Raw genomic sequence first — 19425 nt, 5'->3', positions numbered from 1 at the left:
TGCTTCCACCCAAGTCCTGGCAGGTCATTCAGCTGCCTGGACCCTAAGATGAGAAAGAGGATGGTGACCTCTGCCCCAGCCACCCCATGGGGCTCCGCCAGGGCACATGCGCAGGCTTTCTAAAATGTGAGGTGCCGTGGACACACAGGGTGGGAGTGGGGTTTAAGCATGAGGGTGGATGCCTGAGAGTGGACCCTGCACGTCAGTGGCCCCAGCACTAAGAATCGCGTCTCAACTCCTCTGTGAGGCATGAGACTGGCCAAGGCTCTTCTGCATCTCGGGGGCTGTGCCTGGGCTGTCCCCTCTACCTGACATGCCCAGCAGCCCTCCTTGCCTGGGGAACACTCGCCCTTTCTCTTTACAGCTCAAGTGTACCTCTGCCCTGCAGCTCCTCCGGGCCCTCAGTGGCAGGGAGTGCCTACCCCACGCCACCTCGGGGCCCCAAGGCCCTCCGTGCAGATCTGCGTGCAACAAGGCCCAGGCTGAACAGGCCAGACTGCACTCTGCAGCCAGGGCCAGAGGGCTTTGATAAATACCTGTCCAGGGAGGGGCGGAGGGCCCCGTCCTCTGGGGCCAGACTCCCCCTAGATCCTTTTTCCACCCAGAGCATCCTCGCAGCAGGCTCACATGATAACACAGCTAGAACTCCAATGTCAACGTGTACCACGTGCCTGACAACATCAAGCATGAGGAATGACGCTCCCCACCTGCCCCCGCCAGGCAGGCCTCGGGGATCTGAGATCTCACACCTCACATTGTGGCTGGCAAAGCTGGCACTTGCCCCTAGCAGCTGGGATGTTTGGTCCCAGGGCCCATTTGTGGTCGGAGTGATTAATGTGCCAGGTGTCACTCCCTGGCTGGCAGCCGGACTGCTTATCGGGAACTGGGGCTGCTCTGGGAAGCAAACCCACCTTCCCTTAGCAGGCTGGCCTGCCCAGCCACGGGATAGCCTTGCCCACTTGCCCAATTTGGGACTTTTACACAGGAAAGCTGATGAGGTGACACCACCCTTTGGCCTTTAGGATCCAATGGCTCTAGACAAGCATGCAAAACTACCCCCTCCACCTCCAGCACCGGTGGGTGGAACCAGTCATCCACACTGCAGGTCCTGGTCACTAGATCCAACGGGACAGGCACAGGAAGACAAACCCATGCCTGACAGCAGAGTGGTCTTACTCGGGGTCCTGGCACAGGCCGCTGGGCCTTGTCCTCAGTCTCTTCCACCTCCTCCCCCGGCCTGGGAGGTACAAGGGATCATGCCAGAGCACTCCAAGGGCAAGGAGCGGCTGAGCCACGGATGGGAAACCCCAGGAGTCAGAGACGCCCTGATGTCAGAGGTGGAGGCATCCTTCACAGCCATCAAAGTCCAAGTCTCACCTGGCAGATGTGGACGGTCCGCCCAGAGGGGAGGAACTCACCTAAGGCCACGCAGCAAGCAGCGAGTGGCAGGACAGGACTCCCTGCCAGAACCCTGGACAACGGGTCCTTCCTGCAACTCTTACCAACGGCTTTCAACAAACCACAGGGCTGACCGGGGAAAGCAGGGGCAGGGTGGGAATGACACAAGACGACGCTGACACTGCACTGGTGGGCTAGATGTGCTTCTGTCTCAGAAGAGCACCCTCCCCCGCCGTGCACAGATGGGGACCACGACGCCCAGGAAGTGACGACTGCCAAGGCCACAGGGCTGGGGGCAGGGAAGCCTGTGCCCAGCTGTCTCTCTCGCCTGCAGCCCGGCCCTGGACAGCAAGCCTGTCACTGACAGAGCAGAGTCAAGGTGCCGCCTCTCCTGAGAGAGGCCCTGCTGTCTAAGCGTGGCACAAACCAGGGATCAAAAGGGAATTACACTCTTGGGACCATGATGGAAATACTCTTCTGGAGACCCATCTGTGAGGTGGTCTTTGGGCCTGTTTGTGTAACAGAGGGCACGTTGCACAGGGGATTAAGAAATGGACCCCACAGGGGCTGGCCCCATGGCTTAGTGTTTAACTTCAGTGCACTCTGCTCTGGCAGCCCAGCTTGGTTCCCAGGTGCAGACTTAGACCACTCGGCGGCAGCCACGCTGTGGTGGCAACCCACATACAAAACAGAGGAAGATTGGCACAGATGTTAGCTCAGGGCAAATCTTCCTCAAGCAAAAAAAAGAGGAAGACTGGCAATGGATGTTAGCTCAGAGCAAATCTTCCTCAGCCAAAAAAAAAAAAAAAAAAAAAAGGGAAGAAAAAGGAAATGGACCCCACAGGTATTACTGGTATGATTCTGCAGCTGGCTTAAGGTTCCTGTGAGCTCCCATGTTGGTGCCTCAGCCTCGACACATCCTGGATACCCAGGAGGCTGTTGTTCCCTTGCAGGCAAGGCTGTTCTGGGGTCACCATGGGGCCCTCTTGTCCAACTGGGCCTGCCCAATGCAGGGGCTCAGCACTTCCCGAGTGGTTAACAGGAAGCTAGAAGGGGCCCTGGCTTTCATGGAGGACCGCCTGGGCCTGGCATGGAGCATCCATCCTCTCCTCCTCGGTGCATTCAGTAAGTCCTTTCAGGAAGATCCCTCTGGCCAGGCCCCAGACAATGGGATCCCAGGAGGAATGAGGTTCTCTGAGGAGCTCCGAGGCTGCCAGCGTGATAAATGCTGCGCTGAGGAAGCCCAGGGGTGGGCAGGCTGCCTGAGTGGGCAGGGAAAGGCGGTGACATGGAAGTCTCCTCTCTAATGTCACCTGCTTCCTCTACCTCTCACAGCCCAGAAGACAGCAATTCAGCTTGAGGGGGAAGGTGGAAATCCGGAAGCATCACTCAAGGGCACCTGGGTTGCTACGTTACCTTGGCCAGTGAGAGAGGGAGCAGGGCTGCACGGAGCAGTGGGCAGTCGAGGACCGCCTGGCCCCTGGCAACGCGGCCAGCAGGGTGCACCTGTCCCCTGCCTCTGCCCTCTCCTCAATCCAAGGATGGCCTCTGGCTTTGGCGCCTCCAGCCCAGTTGCTGCTTGGCATATCGAATTTTCCTCGGCTGCAATAACCAACCTGATTCTTTAAGTTGTGTCATGGTGGACAATGAAGTATGCAGGGGCTGTTGGTCCTGGGGCCCCACCCAGCCAGTCACAGATCCCCTCCATATCCTCCCTGGAAAGGTGGGATTCCAGCCCCTAGCTGCACGCCCACAGTGATGAGACGCTCACTCCCTTTCGAGGCAGCCTCCGCTCGCTCTAATTCTTGATCACCTCTGACTGTTGGAAAACGCTACCTCTCACTGAGCTAGAATCTGCCTGCCCGTAACTCCCCCATCTGGGGACCCCCAACCACGTCTGCTCCGTCTGCCCTGATCGTCCCTGAGAGACGCGTAGTTCCCACCGTGTGTCCACACATCCTCCTTTCTGCAGGGAGACTCCCAGTGCCTCTGTTTCCTGCCCATGCTCTGCAGTCTGTCACTGTCCCTCTCGGGGCACAGTCCAGCAGACCAGGTGGGGTCAGTCTCTCCTTCCTTGGCTGGACTGCTCTGCTGGCTACAAGGCTGGCCTGCACACAGGCCCTCTCTCCGTCACGTGGCCTCTGACAACAATGAGTAGAGCAGAGAGGAAGCCAGGCAGAGGACTTCACCGTTCTTGGTGGTCTGTGCTGGCTGAAGGGCCTGGGTTTGTACTCCAGTTCTGACCCTAACTCTCTCTGTGTCGTTGGGAAATCCCTCCTCTCTCTGGGCCTCAGTTTTCCTATCTGTAAAATGAGCTTTAGACAATATGCTAGGTCCCATTCAGTGGCAGCACCGAAGGATGACGGACTCCACCGAAAAACCCTTTTCTTGTTTCAGGCCGCCTATCTCAACAGCAATGCCTCATGGGTCAGAAAGACGCGACAATGACGAGGCGGCTGCAGGAGACAGCAGCAGGATTCTTCCTGGCCCTTGCTGGTGCTCCCCACCACCTTCGTGAGACACACAAGAATCAGACCTGCCCAAACAGTAACCAGGAACAGAAGGAAAAGGTCATTCTTATAATGGGGGCGGGGCGGCGGCAAACAGCTGGTCCCGTGGCCAGGCCCTGCCCCTGGGCCAGCAATGTCCCCTCCCTGAGTCTCAGTTTCCTCAGCTGCAAAACAGGTCAATGTGAGGTGTGAAACAGGGAGGAGGATGCTAAGAGCTTCACACAGCCCCTGGCTCACAGCCAATGTGAAGCTGTTCTTGGCTATTTAACATAAATCCTAGGAAAATGTCCCTCCCCTCCTGGGGAGACAGAAGCAGAACAGAAAAACTCCTCTGTATCCCAGGAAGAAAGATCAAACTGAAACACCGAGGCTTGAAATAACTCGTGCCAGTGTTTCCTGTGGGGACACCGGCGGGTCTTTCTGCCACAGACACAGGGCTGGGCTGCGCTTCATTTGCAGCTGCTGAGGCGGGCGGGGGGTGACCGAGGCGGGCTGGGGCGACCGAGGTGGGCAGGGGGCGACCGAGGCGGACGAGGGGTGACCCAGGTGGGCTGGGGCGACCGAGGTGGTACTCACTTCAGGGAGAGGGAGTAGTCGTGCTTGCTGGTCTGGCTGTTCCGCACGAGGTAGCTACACTCCTTGCAGAGTCGCAGCAGGTTCTCGGCGTCCCCTCTGCTGATGGCTCCGTGATACCATCTGGGGAGGAGGGAGAGGGTCAGAACCTGTGGGGCAGGACCCCACCGCTGACACCCTGAACCCTGCTCCTCCGCGAGGAGGCTCGGCCCCTCAGAGGGCAACTGCCCCGTCCCGGGCCTCCTTGTACCGAGCAGGTCGTGTGCGTGCTGCGTCTACGCAGTGGGTCCTTCAATAGATACCTAGGGAGCGCCCGCTGCGTGCAGGTCCTGGGGACAGGAGGGCACGCACGCGCAGCCTCCACCCTGTGAAGCTCTCACCCTAGCGCAGCAGCCCTGGAGGACAGGAAGCAGGGCCGCCTGCTCTGGGGCTCGTGGGAGGGACTGCTATTTTAAGCAGCAGCCAGGGAAGCTGTCCAGAGAGGGTGACATTTCAGTGCGGACTTGAACGAGGCGAGGCAGGAAGGCCTGAGGTGGGAGTGCCTGGTGTGTCTTGGAAACAGCAAGGAGGCCAGCGTGGCCCCAGTGAGGCAGGGGCGTGGGCAGAGGCCCAAGAGGCCACAAAGCGGGCGGCATCAGGGTGCCTGTGCACGATGCGAGGACTCTGGCTGTCTCCGTCTAAGTGACAGGGAAGCCACCCTAGGGTGCTGACAGCAGGGACAAGTAGGTGGTGCTCCTCACTCAGGAGAGCAGGCAGCAGGTGTGGGGTGGCCCCACCAGTGCTCCTGCTGAGTGAATCTGGCATCGACTGGGCACGTAGCAGTCCCAGTGTCACTGCTTTCGGACACCGCGTGGTGGGTGGCAGAATCAGAAGGGAGGGGTGTGGTGGCAGATGGCCTGACGAAGGCCCCTCACTGCAGGACTAAAGGGAACACTAATTTCTGAGACTGGAAGAAGGTAAAGTTTCAGTGAAGAGTGAAGATCCTAAGACGCCAGTCAGGGTATACTCAGAATGCACTTATGTCCTACGGTCTCGCAGGGGCAGGGGCAGTGGGAAGGTGGGAGGCAGGGCCAGGAGGAGAACCAAGGTGCCCGACGGCCAAGGCTGGATCACGCACTGGCCAAGAGGCACAGACAGTCCTGCCACTCGCCAGCCAGGTGGTCTGTGGCAAGAGGCCGAACCTGGCTGTGCCTCGGCTCTCCATCAAGTTAGGGTCACTTCACCCCGTTTTGGGATTTTGAGGATTAAACAGTGTGATGCATAGAAGGGCTTATGCAGAGCCTGAGATGGGGTGTGTTTCAACAAATCCCTTGTAGCTTGGCAGCTACAAGCATCAGCAGAAAGAGACTGAACTGCAGACGGCCGCGGGGAACTTTCCTGGCTGTCATTATTTCAGCTGCTGCCGCACCGAGGCTGCATTTTAAATTCCCAGGTGTGACTGGGATGCTGCCTCCTGTCCTGGCCCAGGGGCGCCCTACAAACAGTACCTCTGAGAGTTCTGTGACACACATTCTGCTTAGAGGAAAACGTCACACTGCCTCTCACTGTGCACTTGCTGCCATTTACAAGGCAGCATTCTGAACAGTTAGCAGCAGTGTGATGATGTAACTGTCACCTAAAAACCCAACCAGCTTTACAAGGGCAAAGACTGGAGAGGAGATGTGCGTGTCTCGTCCAGTGAGCATGTGACTGAGTCACTGACTGCCCAGCAAGTGACCATTCACAGCAGGTGAGCCCCGCGGCCGGACATGTGGAGGGGCGACTTGCAGAAGGAAAATGCAGAGAGCGTGCAGATGGCAGACCTGCCTCCCCTCTGAACTTAGGCAGGAATGAAGAGGAATGAAGTGGGACACGTGGGCTGCTGTACCTACAACACTTCCAGGGTCGTGAAGGCTCTAGCTGCTTTAGAAAAGATGCATGGATGCAATGGGGAGAAACAGCTGGACAAGGACGGAGCTGACCGCAGAAACAGGAGTTAAGAGATTTGGCAAGGATGTTGTCCGGGAAATTTCACCTGCATAACACACCCCCAGTGAGCTGACAAAAACATTATTTATTAGGAAAACAAGTTCCAGCCATTTGAAGCACAGCCGTCCTCTGGGAAAGGCCTAGAAGTGGTCTCCAGGGAAGTGCTGCCCGCTGCCCGCCCCTCCCTGAGCACAGGAGCGAGCTGGCTCTTAGGGAGTGCTGTGGATCCTGGTGAAGGGTAACCCCTGGTGGGTGAACAGGATGAGCTGCTGGTTCCCTCCCCGGCTGCTCCAGCTACTCCACGTGGAGAGAAAGGCAGGGGACTTGGGGTCGAGGATCAAAGGAGACCCAGGCAGAGTTCGGGAGAGAAGGGCCAAAGGATACCAGATGGGAGGCTGGGGCCAGCCACTGGTCAGCCCGCCATAGGGGGTTCCCACCAGAGACAGGGTGGGCCTGTGAGGGCTGGGGGCCAACTGCTGGGCCTGAGCAGACTCTGCCTGGACTGAAAAGAGAAACCAAGCGGGAGGCCATCTTGGGGATGTGCTGGACTTTTCAGAGTTGGACAGTCAGGCCAGAACCTCGGGGATTAAGAAGACTCCACCCGAGTCATCCAGCCCATCCCATACCCGTTAGCTCATCCAATATGTACTCACCACTTACTACATCCTGGATCTCATGGGGCTCATGCAGGGAGGTGGAGAGCCAACAGATAGACTCAGGAAACAATTTCTGATAGTGACAAGTGCTAAGTAGGAATGCTGGGTTTGTGACGAGGCAGTGACCGGGGCGGGAGAGGTGCCTACTTTAGAATGAATGGGCGGGGAGGCCCCAGAGGAGATGACATTTGACCTGAGAATCTGCATCATGAGACAGAGCCAATCATGTAAAGAGCCAAAGAAAACATGTTCTCTGCAGAGGAAGCAGCAAGTGCAAAGGTCCTGTAAGAGGAATGAGCTTGGGTGTTCACGGAGCAGAAAGGCAGCAAGAATGGTCGTGCACTGTGAGCGTGGAGAGTGGTACAGACGAGGGTGCAGCGGGAGGCAGGGCCCAGTTCCCTGAGGCCTTGCAGGCCAAGGGAAGAAGTCCGATCCCATTCTAAGCGTAGCGGAGGGCAAGGAGTTTTAAAGAGAGCCGTTACTTGCTCTGGGTGATCTTACAAAAGTTCAACCAGGCTGCCCTGAAGAGAGGCCCAAGGGGAGGTGAAGAGGAGACAAGTCAGGAGGCTTCTGCAGTGGTCCAGATGGGAGGTGGCCCTGAGCTGAGGGCAATGGGTGAATTCAGGCTTTATTTTAGATGGAGAGCTGGCAGAACTTAGTAATGCATTAGACACGGCGAAGGCAAAAAAAGGAATCAAGATGACTCCAATTTGTGGCTTGAGCGACTAGGGAGATGTAACACCTTTTCCGGAGGTGGGAAGCCAGGGGAGGGTGTCCAGGAGATCAGGACCCCAGTTCTGAGATACCCGTTTGTCAGCCAAGCAGAGATGCCAGGAAGGCAGCTGGATGCTGAGTTGGCGTTTCGGGAGGGCGAGGGCAGGGACACGCACCAGGGCTCACCACCGGGCTCCTGAAGAGACTACCTGGGGGGACGGAGCTGGAACTGAGCCCCGGGCACTGCAACCTTCAGGTCAAGCTGAGGCAAGGAGCCAGCAGAGGGGCCAGAAGGAGCAGCCAGGGAAGTAGGAGAAAAACTGGGAGTAGAGGATGTCTGCGGGGGAGGGAGCCATCTCCTGCGCTGACTGCCGTGGAGGACAGAGGAGGCCACCTGTGACCCAGGCAGAGGAGGAAGCAGATTATGGTGAGTGAGAGAGTGGGAGGTGACGAAAGGGAGAGAAAGCGCTGACAGCTCTTTGGGGACCTCGTCCACTCATCAGCCGGCTATCTACTCAGCACCCATCCTGTGCCAGATGCCTTTCTAGGCACTGAGGATGGATGCAGCGGTGACCTGAGTAAGTTCCTGCCCTCACGGAGCTCCTGCTTTCAACAGCGGCAGGAGCTGGGGGGCGACGTTGGGTCAGGATTCTTTATTTATTTATTTGCCATTAACAAGTTTGTGACTGGAATTTGTCTATGTGCTAATGGTAATAATGAGGTGCGATGGAGGTGGCGGTGGGCTGCCTCGGGAGGCGCGGGGGCTGGGTTGTGTCCCTGAGTCCCTCAGCAGCAGCCTTTCCACTGTCCCGGGATGAAAGCAGGTGGTATGGGTGTCCAGGCAGAGGTGGGACTGCCCATCCTCAACAACCCCGTAAGACCGGGCACACTTCTCAGGGCGCCAGTCCCCAGCTCCCCTCTCCCCTGTGCTGGGGTGGAGGGGAAGTGGGACTCGGAGGTCCCTCCGAGACTGAGCATCATCAGCCCAGTTTGGGGATCAGGCGATCCTCTCTGCCTGGGTCATCGGGCTCTGATGGAAGTGGCATTTTGCCTAAGCACACCTCTCGGGTGACAAGTCAGGGCCTCCGACAGGCCAGAGTAAGCCTGGGGAGATGAGATGGGGTCATGACTGGAGCTGGCTGAGGGCTGTGTCGGGAGGGAACAGGAAAGGAGAGGGAACAGAACTGCACTCAAGGGGCCCACCCCGGGGTGGGAAGAGGGTGGGCTGGTCCAGCTGACCCCTGGCAGACCTGGGTCAGGATGCACGCTCAACAACTCCCACACATCTCTCATCTCTGGATCATATTTTATTTGTTGATCAAAAAGTGCTCAGTTTGATCAGAAATAAGCAAACCTGCCACCCAATCTGCGTGGCTGTGAGAAATGATAACACAATACTGGCTGGGAGCGCTCCCCCCGCGTGCTCAGTACAGCAGGCGTGGGGCCCACAAAGGAGGCTGCAGCCTCCCAGGAGGAGAGCACAGGAGCATGACATCCCTCGGAAAGCCCTGCACCCTGCTCCCCGCGCAAGCGTGTCCTGGGAGGGATGCTCTGTGGCTGGGTGGAGACTGATAACAGCAAGTGACACATGTGAGACGCGCTCCTGAGGCCCGGCCTGGGGTCAGCTAGTCTCTTGGTCTTGCAGAGGGCCTTCTCTGCGCCAGGCATGTGCTGAGGGTGGAGGATGTGGGTGTATACAAGAGGGGAGAAATAAGGGCAGAGCATGGGGTCGAGTCATGGGGCTGGAGTTCAAATCCCACCTCTGTGCTCTGAGCCAGGGGATCCCAGCCAAGGCTCTGCTCCTCTTGGAGCCCTGATTTTCTCATCTGTGCAATGGGATGATAACCCCATTTATCGCACATTTGCTTATTGAAGATGACACACCTGAAGGGAACAGCCCCAGATGCAGGACCTGATCCATCAAGCACCTGGAGTAACGCCCTCCAGTCCAGGTACAAGGGATGGCGAGAAAAGAAGAAGGCAGCCTGGGGCAAGTCACTGAGCGAGCGGCAGGTTTGGGGGCTGGGGCTTTATCCTGAAGTGATGGGGAGCCACTGAAGGTTTCAGAGCAGAGCAGGGAGATGGTCCTCGGGTCAAGGGGGCGGGCAGTGAAGGCCTGGCCAGCACTGCCAGGGAGAAGCGGGGAGGGAAAGGGGCTGCAGGGTCGGGACCCAGCCACTGACTAGAGGTGGGAAACCTCTGGAGAAAGGGGTTGAGAAATCAAAATCAAGAGAGTGAAGGCCTTGTGCAACCATAGCAAGCAGATGTGGGGCAAAAACATCACTGTAGTTAGAAAACAACCCTAATTCACACTTAACGGACAGGATTAGGGGACACTTAGCTTTTCAAAACCTCAGTTGCTGCAGGATGAAAACAGAAACTAGGAGGTAGGAGAGAGGGGTGAACCGTGTGGACGGCTTTGCACTCCCTCCTGCTAGTCATCGAAAGTAAGGGAGGACACAGTGCGCAGGGAGCAAGCACGGAGGGCTAGGGACCAGGGGAGGCGCGCTCTAACCCCATTCTGCCACTGACAGGTGGCCTTGGCCTCCATTGAGCCTCTGCAGGGACACAGGACCTAGGAGCTGAGGTTGCTTTACTCCTCAAAACTTACATTTGCTTCTCCAGCGGGACAGCGGGATCCACTCTCTCTCCCAGGGCCCCACAGAACTCGGGGCTCCCGTGTTTGATGGGCTTGAAGCCCCCTCCGGGAGCACGAAGCTGGCGCCGCCGGTCCCGGGAAGGCGAGGGCGATGACTGCCGTTTCTCGTTGCCGTTAAACTGGGCTGTGGGGAGAGAGAGAGCACAGTCACCGGAAGCTCAGCCCGAGACGTCACTGGGCGGCCCAGAGCAGGGCAGCTCGACTGTCCTCACTGGGGCTTTACCATTCGCAGGAGGAGTTCCAGGCAACGAACAAACGTGGCTCAAAAGATGCGGGCTTCCTAAGACAGGACATGCGGGTGCTGTCAAAGCCACTCGGTGCATTCGGGGGGCAAGGTGGAAGCCCCTGCAACCTCCAGCAAGGGGCATGGCACTCCCGTGGGGGGCTGGGGGCGGGCTCATTCCTCAGGACAGTTCTCAGGGCAGAAAGTTGTTCTTCATTTTGTGCCAAACACCCTGCCTCCAAGTGGCCTTTCTCCTCTTCCCATTCTCTCATCCCACCGGGGGCCACACTGGCCAGATCTGCCCCCTTTCTCCTGGGACAGCCCTACAGAGTTCCATTCGGGGGTCATGTTGGACCCCCCAAGTCTGCTGCTCTTCATTCAGTCCCTCTGTATGCGCCCCACACAGCCAGCGCTGCCCTGGACCCAGCCCCCAGGGGAGGTGGGAGCAGCACACAGCACAGTGGGACAGGCCCTCCTTTGCGCTCTCCTACCCGCCCTGGGCCTGTGGGAGCATCCTTCACTCACACGGGCTCGGGGAAGATGCCTCTTGGGAGCAGGACCCTAGAGATACCCCACAAAGAACAGAAAATACTGAGTTGAAACTGGAGCTGCCAGAAGCTTTTTTTTTTTTTTTGAGGAAGATTAGCCCTGAGCTAACATCCACTGCCAATCCTATTCTTTTTGTGAGGAAGACTGGCCCTGAGCTAACATCCGTGCCCAGCTTCCTCCAGTTTAGATGTGGGACACCTGCCACAGCATGGCTTCCAAGTGGTGCCATGTCTGCATGCAGGATCCGAACTGGTGAACCCCAGGCTGCCAAAGCGGAACATGTGCACTTAACCGCTGTGCCACTGGGCCAGCCCCCATCCAGAAGCATTCTTGGAGACCAGCTGGTCCACCTTGCAAGTTCTCTCTGGGCCTCAGCTTCCTCCTCTGAAAAACAGGGATAAACACTGTCCCACCTCCCGGGATTGCTGTGAGGACTCAACCAAGTGACGTACACAGAGATCTTAGCAGAGACCCTGGCAGATAGCCTGTGCTTAATCCATGTTATTGTAAATATCTGCTTTTATTATTATCGTGTCTGCTCAACACAGACACAGTAATAGGCACTTCACATAAGCTACTGAACGGATCCGAATTCCTCTCCTAAGCCTGCCCTGGCTAGCTGTGTGCCTTGGCTAAGTTACTCAATCTCTCTGAGGCCCCGTTTCCTCCCTCACCAGGCCGCTGTGAAGATCAGATGAGGGAGTACATCCTAAGGGCCAGCACACACAGAGTGCTGAGTACACTGGGCCAGGGCCTGCGGAACAAGGTTCCCAAAGCTGTGTCCAGCGGCAGGCCCACGGTCACACAACGGCAGAAATCTCTCCTCCACCCAGCGGGCATGGACATGGCAAGCTGTCCTCCGACCCTGGCCAGCCACATGGCAATCAACCTCACATTCACGGGTGGCGGCGTGAAACCCCAGCCCGGGCTGTGGGGATGTGCTTCTACGGGGACCAAGGAGTGTGAATGAACTTGTTCCATGTCTCAGCCGTTGAGCAAGCTCCTCCATCAGGACCGTGACGCGTTTCCATCCCTCCGAGACACTCTTCTCTATTAACCGCTATGAAAATCAGTGGGAAGGGAGGGCCCTGCCAACGGAAGGCTCCAGACACACTGGACCTGTGTGTGTGGTCACTCTCATGACTGCAGTGGGGTCTAGCAGGCCATCCCACTCCTCAACACTCACCCACATGGTCCAGGCCCAGTTTGGGGGGGTGGGGGGGAAATGGCAGTGAGCAAGAGACAGAAACCCCTGCCTCATGGAGCCAGAGTCTGAGGGAGGAGAGACAGGCAGGAAGTGCCCTAAGTCAGGGCCCTAGCACCCCGCTGGTGACAAGTGCTCAATCAGGAGAAACTGCAGCAGGGCAGGGAAGGCCTCGAAAGGTGACACCTGAATAAATTCCTGAGGGAAAGGAGGGATTAGCCATGTGGACAACAGGAGGAAGGACATGCCAGGCAAGGGGAGAGCAAGTTCAAGGGCCTGAGGCGGGAACATGCCTGGGGTGTTTGGAATAACACAGCCCAGGACGACTGGAGGGGGTGGGAGGACAAAGGGCCGGGCGGCCCCTCCGTGGGCCTTGGGAAGGACTTTAGTTTTATTCTGAGAGAAATGGAGAGCCATTCTGCTGTTTTGATGGGGGTTTTAACTTGGCACTTTTTAACAGGACTGCTGCGCTGAGGACGGGGTATATGAGAACTCTCGGTACTTCCTGCTCCATTTTGCTATGAACCTAAAACTGCTCTAAATAGAAAAGTTTGTTAAACAGAGAGAGATGGAGGGGAGCACAGGGAGAGCAGGAGGTACCGCGGGCCGGGCCGCACTGGAGATGTGGATGGCAGCGGCGGCGAGTGGTCAGACCCTGGCTATGCTCTGCAGGCAGAGGCAGCAAGCCTCGTCCCTGTCCTCAAAGAGGAGTGTGCGAGAAAGAGGACCAAGGAGACTGCAGGCGGGGGCCTAGCACTGCAAGGAGCGGGCTGGCAGCATCCAGGAGCCACGACGCACAAAAAGCTCGAGTTAAGCTTGGTGGGAAAGCAGGATGGAGGCTGAACTCCACCTTAGAGACGCCCACAGCCCGTGAGACAGGACTGGCCGTGCAGAGCGGGGCAGGGCCAACACTCGCTGGGGCGCCGGCCCTCCTCTCTGCTACAGTTCCATGCTGTGCCCAACCACAGGGACAGACAGCAAGACGGCAACGACCTTAGGCCCTTCTACGGAACAGGCCGTAGGGCTGGGTGTCTGAGAAGCCCTCCTCCATCTGGCCGGCAAGCTGGGCCCTCACAGAGGTGGTGAGGGGCGAAGCCCAGAGCTGGGGCCCCTCCCTGGCTTCCCAGCTGCCGGCTCTCCCACCAGGGCTCCCGCTGAACAACACCAGCCCTCACGGCAGCTGGTCAAAAGGGGTGTATGTTCTTGGAGGGGTGACCTTGGCCAGGGGCGAGCACTGGGATCAGGGAGACAGGTGAGGGCCCGGCCATGGAGCCCCCTTCTAAAGAGCTGGGACTGGATCCTCCGCATGGGCTGAGTCAGGGGAGGCCGTTCGTAGATCGGGCTTTAGAGAGCTCTCTGACTGCTGCTGGAGGGTGGGTTTGAGGGCAGCCCTGGAGGTGGGAGACCGTGCCTTAGGGAAGGTGACGGAGGCTGAAGCCCTCAAGGATGGGAGCGATGTCGGAGGTGACTCCAACAGACTTGGCTACTTGTGGGTGAGTCAGGGAAAAGCCCTGTGTGATGCCCCATTGAGATGGGGACCCGGGGCACAGCAGGAGACGGGGGCAGCGAGCATGGGACCAGCGTGCCCTTCCCCACGACGCCTCCCCTCTGCCAACTCTGTGGGTGTCAGGAACGGAGAGGAGGCAGCCCAGCAGGCCTTCCGGCACGAGGGCCAGCAGTGCCGAGGGGGGCGGCGGAGAGGCCTGGCGTGGGAAGGGGCTGGTGGGAGCTGGGGTTCCAGGCTTAGTTTTGCACAGGCTGAGGAGAGGGAGGGCCCAGAGGAACTCTAAGGCACATTCACCTCTGACAGCTGGGGCTCCACTGGCTAAAATCCTTTCTGCCAATATAAAATCCCACTACACACCTCTCGGCACAGAAGGTGAGACGAGAGGCAGGGAGTAGGGAACAACAAGTGGGGAAGGAACCCCAGCTCTTCAGCACAGCCAACAACCTGCTTACCTATCCAGCCTCAGGCCTCACCAAGCCTCCTCCAGGCCATGTCCTTTTGTCTGAATTACCATGATACCCCCACCCTGCCCTTTACCAACCTCACTGCCTGATAGCCTCTATGTGCTCTTTAGGGGTCACCTCTTCCAGGAAGCCTTCCCTGACTTCACCCCCTCCCAGATTCACCTTGATCTCAACCAATGGTACCCCAATCACCAGTTTCCTTGTCTGGCTCCCCATGAGCCCCCCAAGGGCAGGGGCTGTACCATATCTGTCCCTACCACTCATGTCTAGCACATGCCTGCGACATAACAGATGACCAACAAATGACTCAATGAAGAAACTTAATGAGCCGCTGTTTCACTTTACTGGGAAAAAATATTGGTTTTCATACCAGATAAATTAGAGAAAACCTAATAACGCCCCAGTCAACACTGTAATTCCCCAGCGAATTAATTTATACATTCGCTTGCAAGCTCAATAATATAGCTGTATATTTTAGACGGAACAGGTGGTGATGAATGACAGGCTTAATTAGACAAATCATTTCACCTAAAATAAAAATATACAAACTCCAAGAGCAGTGATTCAGCAGCAAAATAAAAAAGATATTATGAACAAAAAGCTCCAAACACAACTGCTTTCACTTTTTCTAATTAAGTTTCTCTTTAATCTGCAATTTAAAATGGCAATTCTTTTAATTTAGTGATTTTCTGCAAAAGATGAAGGAAGACACAAACCCTCAAAAGAATATCTGCGTTTAGAGAAAAAACATGCCAGCCCTGCGAGCCATTAGAACGACAGACCCAAATTAATTCCCCTGCAGGCAACTACCGACAGAAGGCAGAGCTGTGCAGGAGGGGCTCAGGCGGCAGGACCAGCCGCTGGGAGCCCTCTGACTTTGGTGCCACGACGGGACCAGGCCGTGTGGCAGTGGGAGCGGTGGCCTGGTTCGTGGCTCCAAGCGCCTTTGTCTCCAGGGCAGGCTAAGGAGGCCCCTTTGCGATGCCCCAAATGTCCTTCCAAAAGTTCCTGATGTCAGGCCTCATCCTAAGACACAGCTCAGCTGCCCCTCACCTTCCCGAGGCCTTTCCTCCACCCAGATTAGCCTCTGGCGCTGGAGGTCCCCTCCTCCTTATATCAGAGATCTTATACCTCGCACTGCCAAGGACGGAAGACGGTGTCCCCCAGCAGGTGAGGAAGAACGCTTCCAGGGCCTCCAAGCTAAGGGGCGGGGCTGAGGTTTGAGCCAGGCCTGCAGGTCACCAGGTCAGGCTCACCTCACACTCAGGTCCTCCTTCCTCACGAGGACGCGGGCAGGGCCTGGCAGGCAGGCAGGCGCTGAGCCTCACTCACCCAGGCTCTGCGGTGCGCTTTGACCCCAGGCCTGGAATGACCGCCCTCCTGCTCCATCTCATAACGTCCAGAAGCTCCCGGGGTCTGGCTCCAAGGTCCCTGCTCCGCACAGCCTCCACCATCCTGCCCGCTGAGAACTGCCTCCTCCCACAGCCCACAGCACCTGGCCCTTCTCTGGAGCTCAGCAGCACCCACACGCTCGCCCAGCCAGCCCAGGCCGTCCATGGGGCAGCGCCGGGCACTGATTTCTCTCCCCTCTGACCTCACCTGCCCCTAACCCTAACGCAGGGCTCGGCATGGAGACAGTGCTTAGCAAACGTCTGCTCATATGAAACGAATGTGCTCCTTCGGGGTCTGGCTCCTTCCTGTCTACCATTCAGGGCTGCCCAGAGAACAAGTTTCAAAAAGCCAGAGGGCTCTGCTGTGCTCACACACCCTCGCTGGCTCCCAGCGCCCCAGATGGAGGGCAAACTCCTCACTCTGGCGCCAACCTGACCTTCTGGATGCATCTTCCCCTACAAAGCCCCTCTGGGTTCCACACCCACCCAAGGCTCCAGGCACGAAGAACGGCTGTCTCCAAATCCAGACCTCAGCTTTGCTGAACCTGCCCTCTAGAATCCCTTTCCTCACGATCTCTGTGTGCAAAGATCACAGCTGTGCTGCAAAGTTCAGCGCAGGGGCACCTCCTGGGACAAGTTCTGCCACTGACCCCCAGGTGGAATTCTTTTCTCCTCTTCTGTGCTGTGCACCCCGTCTCTGCCACTGTCTGGCCCCTCCCTGGTCTCGTTACAGTGCGGGACACAGGCACCTGCTCAGAGCCGGACAGAGTAAGGGTCTCATGCCTCAGCCTCCTCTGAGCCTCCCCAAGCTTAGCATGCAGCTGGCTCTAAAGAGCGGCCCATAGGCTGCAACGAGGCCAGGGAACGGAGGAACTCAGTGGCTTGGCATCACGGAAAGGATGTGGACTTCAAAGTTTGGAAGACCCAGGTTTGAATCCTGCCTCTGCCATTACTGTGTGACTTTGGTCAAGTTTCTAAACCTCTCCGAGACTTAGCTGCCTCTTCTGTGAAACACGGCTGACAATACCTATACCATAAATGATCGTGGAGGTGGCTAGTAACAGAGGACGTACCAAAGTCCAGGCTGGCCCCCTGTAAGTGGTGGTCCCCCCTCCCCATGGCCACATCCATGCTCAGAACAATTCCCTTTCATGCACTCAAGAGGATAAAGTTCCTTCTATCAGAAGCCACCTTCTTTTTCCCCAACCTCTCTTGGAAATCCTGACTAACCTGCCAGCTCCAAGAGGAGAGGACGTATTCCGTCTTGTTCAAAACTGGATCCCCAGTGCCCAGAACAGCACCTGGTGGATAGGAGATGCTCGCTGTCTGCTGAGTGAATGAATGTCCATCCAGGTCAGCAGGACTATTCAGCAACCAAGAAAGGAAACTCAGGAGCTTGACTCCCTCCTCAAGTCATTTTAAAGCAGTCTTGAACAACGGTGTGACCTTTGTTGAGTGTTCCCTGTGCACGGGTGGCATCTGTGAGGACCCAACGTGACATCTCCTCTGACCCTTTCAGCAGACCGAGGAGCTCCCTGCTACTCTGCCCACGTTTCTACAAATGGGGCCTGATGTGGGCAAGCAAGCTGCCCAAGCTGACCAGAGCAGGCTGCCATGCCAGGCCGCGGGCCCGGCCCCAGCCCTCGAGCCCTCTGCTTTGGGACTGCAGTGCTGGGTGGCCTCCCCTCCCCCGGCCCCAGGAGTGCCCTCCCTGGGGAGGACAGGGAGATAAGAGTTGACAGTCTGCCGGACATCCTCCAGTCCCCCCGGCTGATCAAGGTTGTGGACAGTGGCCCCGGAGGAGAGGGACCATTCAAAGGAACTGGAAGGGAGCAAAGGGGGCCTGGGGCCTCGGGCCCGGGAGAGGCAGCGATATGCTCCAAGTTCTGTGGCTGCCTCTTTGGCCAGCCTGCAGCCTCCAACCCTCCCAGCTCTCCTGGACAGGACAGAGAGCCTCTAAGCAGAGGCCACGAGGATTAGATGGCTGAAGACAAGAGCCTGTGCAGAACACCTTGCATGGAACCCTTGGCCGCTGGAGGCTTCTTTAGGCCCTCGTGGACGAGGCGGAAAGGAATATGGGCGAAAACCACATGGGCTGACAGGAGGGGCCTGGACAGTGTTCCAGGCCTGGTGTTTGTTCACGGATGTCCTGCTACTCTGAAAACACAAGGGCACAGAGAGCAGAACGGAGGTGGCCAAAGCGCCCCTTCTGCACAGCCCTTGGCACTGGTCCCCCACGCTGCCCACAGCCAGCTGCACCCCTGCTGTGCGTGGGGGAGGTGAGGGTGGCACACAGGGGCTGCTGCTGGGCACCTGTGAGCCCCCAAGATGGGGCAAGGGGCAGACTGTGCACTGGTCTAGGGAAGTGGGGTGGACCACATGAGCCCCAGAGTCTACGCGAACACCATGAACTTTCAGGATAACGTGCCACCGCCTGCAGCTGACTAAAGCTCTGTTCCCTCAACAGCGGTCCTCTGCTGCCTCAGCCTTCTAAACTTACCTTCTGCTGTCATCTCATCTGTTCCCTGCAGCTGGACAAGCATCAGAATTCCTGTTTTCCCAGATGGAGGAACTAAGGCCTGGAGAGGGAAGCCCCTTCTCCCCACAATTCTGGAGCAGGCCTCCCGCCCCTCAGAGAGGCTGTAAGACAGCGGGCGGCCCAGCAAATGTTTGGTTTGTGTTTCCACGATGGCCAACAAGAGGCCTCTGTGTTCACCTCGCAGACACACGCGGGCCTCAGGGCACCAGGCTGCCACATCTCGTGGGCGGTGCCTGAGAACAGAGGTCCTCATTGTGAAGGGAGGAGGCGGACGCCGCCCATGCATGTGCACCCAGGCCTGGGCTGGGAATGGAGGCCTGGCAAGGAGGGTAGGCCTCTGTCCTCTTGCTCTGCAGCTCCCAAAGGAAGCCCGGACTCCTGGGCCTGGTACAAAGACCCCGCCCCAGAGCTGCTGCTTGGCTGCAGGAAATATAAGGCTAAATCCTGATGAAAATGAAGAAATGATCCAAACACAGAGGCCTTCACGGCTGCCGAAGCCAGACACCTTCACTGTTGTAACTCATTCTACACATGAGAAACAGAGGTTGGAAAAGGACCGACTTGCTGCAAGTCAACAGCTAGCCTTGAAATGGGATTTGAACCCAAGTCTTCTGAATCCCAGAGGCCTTTAACGAGTCCAGCACAAATCCTGTCTACAGTGTGACACGTGCTCCAAAAAACAGTAGCAACGATGACAGTCATACCCAAAGCCAGCATCCACTGAGGCACTCACTGTGCCCCTGACTCTTGGAACCAATGACCACCCCATTATACAGGTAAGGAAACTGAGGCAACTGGCCCCAGGTTGCCCGGCTAGCAAGGGGCAGCTCAGGGCTTTAAATGCAGAGCCTGCAGCTCTATGCACTCTGCCTGCTCATGTCTATGCAGCACGTCTCCTGCTACCTCCACCTGCTGACCCCCACACATTTACTGAGAATCCTAGGGCCTGGGAGAGGGACTCTCTCCCACCCACAAGGCTCAGAGGCCCTTAGACTGAAACCAGTCTCCCGTTCAGGAGCCCCAAAGCTGCAGCCCAGCTGGCGCTATGTTTTTGCTGCTGCCCCTCTGCA

General features: G+C 57.5%; 1 protein-coding gene across 1 annotated transcript in view; it reads right to left on the bottom strand.

Moving 5' to 3' along the window:
• SHB (SH2 domain containing adaptor protein B) overlaps positions 1–19425 on the bottom strand; it is a 129204-nt gene that overhangs the window by 19737 nt on the left and 90042 nt on the right. The window contains exons 4-5 of the mRNA XM_014861138.3: positions 10431–10602; positions 4485–4604 (exon numbers count right to left, since the gene is read on the bottom strand). Of these exons, the coding sequence (XP_014716624.2) occupies positions 4485–4604; positions 10431–10602 (292 nt within the window). The remainder of the gene's footprint in view (positions 1–4484; positions 4605–10430; positions 10603–19425) is intronic.

The sequence above is a fragment of the Equus asinus genome, chromosome 10 (assembly GCF_041296235.1).
Source record: "Equus asinus isolate D_3611 breed Donkey chromosome 10, EquAss-T2T_v2, whole genome shotgun sequence".
NCBI lineage: Eukaryota > Metazoa > Chordata > Mammalia > Perissodactyla > Equidae > Equus > Equus asinus.
The sequence above is the reverse complement of the archived record's forward strand: the minus strand, read 5'-3'. Positions and strand labels throughout refer to the sequence as shown.